The sequence below is a fragment of the Stegastes partitus genome, unplaced genomic scaffold (assembly GCF_000690725.1).
Source record: "Stegastes partitus isolate 25-593 unplaced genomic scaffold, Stegastes_partitus-1.0.2 Scaffold979, whole genome shotgun sequence".
Lineage (NCBI taxonomy): Eukaryota > Metazoa > Chordata > Actinopteri > Pomacentridae > Stegastes > Stegastes partitus.
This window is the reverse complement of record NW_007578710.1, coordinates 75,158-83,278: the sequence shown is the minus strand read 5'-3', so window position 1 is coordinate 83,278 and position 8,121 is coordinate 75,158. Positions and strand designations below refer to the sequence as shown.

At 42.4% G+C, this 8,121-nt stretch overlaps 1 protein-coding gene across 1 annotated transcript in view; it reads left to right on the top strand.

The window, feature by feature from the left end:
* LOC103366787 (protein kinase C epsilon type) overlaps positions 1-8,121 on the top strand; it is a 41,885-nt gene that overhangs the window by 21,608 nt on the left and 12,156 nt on the right. Inside the window, exon 8 of the mRNA XM_008294609.1 lies at positions 258-412. Coding sequence (XP_008292831.1) covers positions 258-412 — 155 coding nt within the window. The remainder of the gene's footprint in view (positions 1-257; positions 413-8,121) is intronic.

Sequence of the window (8,121 nt, the reverse complement as noted above, 5' to 3'; positions counted from 1 at the left end):
GAACCCCAGTTTGAGAACCACTGTTCTGAGTGATGCCTCCTCAGGTCACTGAAGTGTTCAATACGAACAAGCTGCCGACTTCCATCTGAGTAAATAGTGAGAGGTTCCACCTGGTGGTACAAGCAGGTACTACAGCTAACGTACAGGACGTTTTCTGAACGTGCACTCCCTTCGTCGTCCGTCTTAACGGTTGCTATGCTTTTAATTGGTTAAACTATTGACGGCGTCGTTAATTGGTCTCCACGCTCTCTCTGCAGGACCGGCTGTTCTTTGTGATGGAGTACGTCAACGGAGGCGACCTCATGTTCCAGATTCAGCGATCGAGGAAGTTCGACGAGGCGCGATCTCGCTTCTACGCCGCCGAGGTCACGTCTGCTCTGATGTTCCTGCATCGCAACGGAGTCATCTACAGGTAACAAGTCAGCGAGCAGCGCCTCGGAGGGGTTTCTGCTCTTCCTGGATTACTGCACCACAGTTTATTCTTTGCTGATTTTTTAACGTGATACGAGCTTTTCCTCGTCACGCCACATTCAACAGAGTGAAACAGTGTCTGCTGCATTTTTGCTGTTTAGGATTTCTTGAGTTAAAGCACAAGTTTTAACTCACAGTTCATTCATTTGTAGCCCATTTGTTAACTAAAAACCGACTGACTGCTTGGAAGCAAACAAGACATGGATCTTCAAGAAGTATGCATGCTGCTTATAGACAACAGGAAAGGTGTGGAGCTACTGTTTGCACACACTTTTATATGGAAAGGTTTTGGCTGTTTGCATCGTCTGAATCGTGAAGTTTTGTGCTCAGAATGGACCGAGGCCACTCTGCCTGTATCCCGTTGCTTTCCTGCTGCTCACTTTCCCTCTTTGTTTCCATCACCCTCTTTCCTTCTCTGTCGTTCTGTAGCTCGTGTGTGAATGTGGATAAGGTGGAAGTTTGCAATCAGAGCTTCTTCCAGGTGGCGTGTTCGGTAGCTCTGAGCTCTGAGAGGTCAAACCCTTCCTTCATAAAGCCGACTGCCAGACGAACAGCTGATTAGAACACAAAGCGTGTTTGTGGTCGAGTGTTCACGTCGTGTTCTCGTGTTCGCTCACAATGAAAAACATTTCTGTCAGATGAGATATTGTCTCTGGTTGTGAGACTCGTCGACCCTGGAGGCTCTGGATCACCTCAGCGTCCCTCTGCTTCAGGTACTATCTGTCCGTGTGGACCCTTCAGTCATAATATCATTGTCAACCAGCAGCAAACACACAGCTGCTCCCACAAAAGCAGCGCGCGGCCTGAATCATAACACCATTGTGATGGATGGAGCGTTCGGCCCGTTTGCTCCTAAAATAGCCGCGATGGAAGACGAGTGCGTTCTCCTTCCGGTGCCTTTCCTGCATGAATGAGGTGTTTAGATTCTCTGCTCATGCAACCTGTGCAGACGTCGGCGTGTTTATGTCGTAACATCTGCACCGCGTTACGGCGCAGAGCGGAGCGCCGAGGCCGGCGGCGCGTCCATGTGGTTCTGTTTATGGCGTCTTGTTCACCTGTTCCATCGTCTCACCTCCGAGGTATTTAAAACACATCAACAGCCGCACATCTGTGCTTATACGAAGAAAGATCTGGTTCATAGTCGCATAACATCTGTCGTCATAGCAACCAATCCAACCTGAGCTGCAACCGAAAACCAAGACCGACCTTTGACGGACGCTTGAAGGAAATTTAGTTTAATTTTAATAGAATGAGGCACCAAAAGCTTTCTGGGAGCACATAAAGATTCTCATTTCCCAAAGTCAGCGTCCACTTTGTTCACATATTCTGACTGTCAGAACCCGTCCACAGGGTTCCGCAGTGGTCCAATCGTCTGGACCTCTCTGGTTCACTTCAACACTCTGAGCAGTTTCTGTGTTTTTTACTCACTGGGATTATTTTCCACTTCAATATAAAGTCCTGCACCTCCATGGGAACAGCAGAGGGAACTAAAACACGTCTTCTTGGCATCATTTGGGAAAAAAAATGTAGAATTTATTTGATTTATTTACTTTTTTTTTTTAAATTACGTACACCGTTTTTTAAAAGAACCTCCAGCTGTCAGACATACCGCTCATGTGTGCAGAATTTATTTATTTTTTTCATTTATTTTTTTTTTTACAGACTTTGGTTTATTTATGGCTTTAAAAATATAGCATGAAGTTATTTTTATTTAATTTTAAGGCTTTGATTTGTTTCTTTTCCGTAGTACACACCACAAACGAGTAGTTCAATGACCATCGGAAATCTAACAATCTAATGATTCTTTCTCTTGTTGTTGTTTCTGGCTGTGGTAAATGGGCTGTTTTGGGCATTTTGTGATGATAAGCTGCCTTTTAAAGCCACCAGCAGGTTGTTAGTCCGTATTTCTGGAGAAACTTTTCAGAACAGACGATAGTTTCGTCTTTACAGCTGATTGGTGCGTCTACGTTCTGTTCTGATGTCTGCAAATATATAATTATTATGAACACACATTGAGGAAGAAAATGTGACATTAGGTTCACCTTCTGTGACTGACATTGAATAAACCTTTATTCTGTGGACAACAAACACGTCCATGTAGGGGTTTTATGTGAGGTGTTACAGATCCAAGCACTTTACTGGGACGTGGTCTTTGTGGTTCTGGCTCATCTCCGGTGATCCGGAGCTGCATGTGTTTGTGCATGTAGAGGGTTTTTTGATTGTGCACGTACCTGCTCTTAAAGTCATGAATATACTAATGTACAAAATGATGGGATGAAATGCTCGTCCACAGACGGAGACAAACAGCTCAGCGACGTGGGGAACGTGCCCAGATAGTAAAGGTCAGGAACGTGGTGACGTGGATCCTCTTCCCGAAATCACTCACTTGTTATTCGGTGTTTTCGTCTGATTTCCAAAAACCCGACATGCACACGTTTCCTGGGATTCTTCTGGATGCTTTCCTCCCTCAGCACAAATTCAAAACCCCCAGATTCACACAGAGAAGCTCCCATCAGTCTAAAAACTAATGACTAGTATTGATCAGGAATAAACCCGGTTTTCGCCCTCAGTCCTTCCTGGTCGTGAATCCTGTTGCTTTGCTGCTGCGGCGACTTGTTTCCCCTCCAGGGTTTAATAAAGTCTCATTTGGTTTGATCTGATCACAGCGTTTCCAGGGACGTTTTCTCTGCTTTGGAAATATAACCCACATCAGCTGAACAATTAAAATCCTGTCGACGCTGATCACAGTCTGTCACAGAACCCTTTATTCTCTCTAATGAAGAAACCAAACCAGCATTCTGCTTTTTGGCTCCAAGTCAACGCGACAGATGTGCCGCAGATGTTCATATTTAACATTTGTGCTGTTAGATTTTATGCAACGATACACTTAAATATGGAAATTAAAATATTAACAGCACCAAATTTGCTTTGTTCAGACTTTAAAATGCTCAAATATAGAAATCTGTCTAATGTGAAACGATATAACAGAAGCGTTCAGTCGAGCGTTTAGTGTTCCAGCTGTTCAGCCTGAAGCTGCAGACGGTCGAGATGATTAAGATTTTGTTCGTTAGTTCCTTCATAAGACGGGAAAACAGCACAGCTTCACTCATATGTGGTTTATTTTTCTGAAAGATTGGTTTGCAGGTATAAGAAAAGAGAAACCAGATGAAACAGCAGCGCTGCAGTGAATCTGCTCAGGAAGCTAAACCATCACTGTACCTGCTGACATGTGGACCAATCAGAACCCTTCACACCTGCATTCACGTGTACGAACAGCCGTGATCTGAGTTGTGTGAAGTGATTTAGGAAAAGCTTTTTAACACCAATGTTGGTCCAGGAAGCATCACAGAGAGCAAATAGTTTGTGGCCAAAATCACAAACATACAAGAGTGCAGAGATCTGTTAGGATGAGTTAAAAAGCAGTGAATGTGAGCACAGGGAGCAGGAGAGAAGGAAACCTCTGGTCTATGTTCAGCTGTTTTCTTCTGCTGAAGCTTTGCATGGTGCCACACTACCTCTGAACTGAGTTGGACTTCACGTGATGCTCTAAAGCTGGAGCAGCTGACAAACGACTGAAGCCAAACAGCTGATGTCATGTTGCTGCTTTCACACAGAGACACTGAAAAACATGACGATGGATTGAAGTCAAAGATCTGATGCATTGTTTTAGCATCATCGTCATAAATAAGGCTGATTAATTGAGGGATCCCTAATTAAGACAGAGTCACTAATGGGTCAGATTAATGAGACTGATCAGGAACGACTCCACCTGGAGCTGAAGTTTGGTTTTTTTGCTTCTTCTGAGTTCATTAAACAGCAGCAGGATCCATGTGAGCGTCTCCGCAGAGGGAAAGCTGCTGCACATGAAACAACAACTTCATTAATGACTTAAAATTATGAATGATCTCAGAGATATGGACTAGCTGTACATGGCTTTACAGAACTATAGCAGAATACATGATAAATGCTATAAAACAGTCGTGTATAATACTTTGATATCCAGAACTCGTGCACACAGATCAGTGAGAGGATCAGATGTGTGCTGAGCAGGTGGGAAACTACATTAAAATATTATAAAATACATGCTATGCACAGGCCGACACACAGAGCAGCGGTTGCATAAACCTGAAGCAGAACAAACAGGCTCAGGGTGTGTGACTGATTCCCATCGTTTACAGAGGAGGCCAAACACAGATTCCTTTTTTCTCTTTCGTATTTCTGTCTGTAGTTGTTGTGAATACGTGATCTGAGACAAACAAGCGTCCAGTCCGGCCGGTGCCTCATTGTTTCACACAGTTAGCGTTACAATGGTTTTATTAATGAAGGGGAGGGTCCGATCATAAAAATCACAGCGCCGTGAGTCCGTCTGAGTGTTTCTCTGGGTTGGCACCATGAAATCCAAATCAGACGACGAGGCTGAAGCCAAAAGCTGGTTTGTTTTTGTTGCTTTTGGCCTCGTAGTCGAGTTCTAAAGAAAGACTCCACCCGAAGGTGACCTAACAGCTTCAACCTGGCATAGAAACAGACAGGAACACCTCCAGAAGGCTCAGTTCTGCAGCATCAGAACCAGATAAAAGGTTCACCTGACCATCAAGTGTCTCCCTGGGTTCAGTAGTGTTTAAGTGGAGCGTCACTGTCATACTTCGTTAAATAGATTCATGTAATTATGATGAAAAAAAATTATTATTTGACAGTTAAATTTTTTGGATAATTTATAGTTATTTTCAGAAATAACCTGGTTTGTTAAAATACCAATAATAAGTAGAAAAATCACACAAAAAATATTACTTTACATGTTCACCAACACTGTAAATTTATTTATTTATTCATTCATTCTTTTTTTTTTTCAATGTGTAAAATAAAATTACAATTTTTTATATTTTAATCAGCAAATATTCTCAATTTTTCTTTTTTAGATATTAGCTGTTGTTTAAAAAAAACAAAACATCTGTATTAAGGATTGAAAAAGAAAGAAAAATGTTTAACCGTTACTTTACAGATAATATCTGGTAAAAATCAATGGAAAGAAGTATTAATAACATACTGACTGTAGAAAACTTGTCAAAACTGTTCCTCATGTTTGCATTAAATATCTACATTTTTGCAAATAGGAATTTTTTTTTTAAGAATTTCTGATCAGTTAAATGAGCACCAATAGAATTTCACAGAACTTTGCTGTTATTTGGATCAAACTGTGAACGACTATGTTAGAGACTGGGGACAAAAAAGAAAGAAAAAACCCTTTCAGATGATTCCAGTCCAATCACTGCAAACATGTATTAATTTACATGAAGGGCAAACCTGTAAATAACAATAATAAAAATCTGTAGTTTAACAAATAGTCTTTTGTTTTCTTTTTACAGTGTGTGATCCTAAAATTGTTGTGCTGTATTTATATCAGTACAACTGTCTTATTTTACAGATATTCTCACAGCTTCTGACCGACACACTGTAATCAGCCTTTATTTATCATTTATTTATCATATTTATCATTTCAGTTGTTGTTGTTTCATTTCCACATCTGAGTCTTTGACATCATTTGGAGAAAATAATTCGGCTTCATTACTTCTAGTTTCATTAAATCATCGTTTTCATTCAGCTTGTGTCATATTTGTACTTTTTAAATGTTCCTCCTTCAGGACTCGTTCCCGTTCTGAGCTTTTTAAAGCGACTGACTGCAGTTGGCGCTGGCTGACATTAAGATTAATGGTCGAGGCTTTCATCAGTGTTTGCTCAGTCGGTGCTGAATATTCCTCTGCTGTCAGCCGCTGGCAGCAACAACACAGCGAGTGTAAATTCATGAGCCGACCCAGCTACCTGATCCTCTCTCTCCACCCGTGCCTCTGGCCCTCGCTCGCCCCTGACCTACTTAATTGGCCGGAAGAAGACGAACAACAAGTGTTTTGGGAACATTGTGTCCCGACTGTCTTCCTCCACGCCTCCCTCTCCTCCACGCCCCTCCTCCTCCTCCGATGCTGCAGAGAAAACCCATTTTCAGACTCGCGCTCACCTTCAGCCTTCAGCTCTGCTATGCGGCCGAGCGCCGGGTGATGCTGGGAGGCGATACTGTAGCCGGAGCAGGTCGAGGCAGGTCTGAGGGCAGCTGTGTGTCTGTGTCAACACACACAACAAGCAGTTTTCTGTACAACATCACCACCACACACAGTAGACGGCACAAAGGTCGGGTGTCAGGCCTCCAAACGTGGTGAGATCTGATGGAAGCGTGTCAGATTGGTCTTGTCTGCTTGTTTTTTGATCAGATGTCGCCTCAGTCCAACTTTATCAAACTGCATTCGTGTGCTCGATTCATGCTTAAACCCAAAGGAACATGGGAATAAAATCGTTTTGAAATAAAACAATATTTATATTTAACTTGATAATCCTGATAAACTGACAAGGTTTGGTTTCTAGGATTTGCCTTCGTTGGACAGTTTAACGGCGAAAAGAGGCGGAAAAATTGGGACGAGACAAAAATAACATCTAAACAGATATGAAATGTGGTCGCTGACAAAACTGCTTTCTATTTTTCTTCACTCATATCAATCTGTCTGATAAAAACTGTGTCCCAAAGTGAAACCCCAGATTTAACATCTAGAATCTTAAGCTGCCAGTTGTTGTAAAAGGTCGTTTAAAACGTCACCAAAATTCCAGCGTTCATCTGGAAGATTTCCAACTTTACCAAAGTCCTTGAACTCGTCTGAGACGTGCCGCTCAATCAGGAAGCCGAAGCAAATCTGAGCTCAGAATCTTGATAATTCTCCAAACCGTCCTCGTTGTACACGCCTCATTTAAGAGGTGGTTTCACGGCGAGATTCTGTAAAAACAAAAAAAATTCAGTCGTTATTGTCTCAGCTGAGAAGCCACGAGTGACTCAGCTGCAGCCAGCAGTGATCTGCTGGTTTTCTGCTGAAGCGGGTTGAACTGCAGGCTGTGTTCAGGAGACGAGTGGAAACACATTAAACTGTAGGCAGTAAACTATCTGGAGTGTAGAGCGCCTCTATCCCAGTGTTGGTAACAGATGTAAGTGCTTAATTCAACTTTCCTTTTCCATTATTGCGTTGGAAGTGTTGTGATGCTATAACTTGCTGGTGCAGGACTTTATACTGAATGAATAATGAACCCACGATGACAGAAAGTGCTTTGGGTTCAGATTGTTGCTCAACAAACAAACCTTCTGCAGTTTGTCTTGCAGCTTCACAGCGGGGGGAGACAAACAGGACATGTAAATAAATACGTGGGTGCTCTCTGGTGTGGCGTTTGAGTTCTCTGAGGACAGAAATATTTATTTTTTTCACCTACTTGATCAGTTTATCTGATTAAAATCGTGGCCCGACCTGTTGAAGTAAATCTTTGTAGAAGTTTGCGAGCGTTGCAGCGTCAGTGCTTCGTAAACAGCTCTGCAGTTTGTTTTAACTGAAGTCAGAGAACCTAAATAAATGTGGGAAAATCCAGACATGAAGGATGGTCGGTTTATTCCTGGTTTAAAAACAAAATTAATTCCATCCTGCGGTTTATTGATTTTAACGTCCTCCCACCCTGATGCTGCCTCCACACTGATAAATACACCAGCAGCAGCAGTTTGTGTTTGTGTGTTTGACCAGATGTGTGTTTGGAACATAGAGTCGCCCAGAAGAGGGATGGAGGGATGGA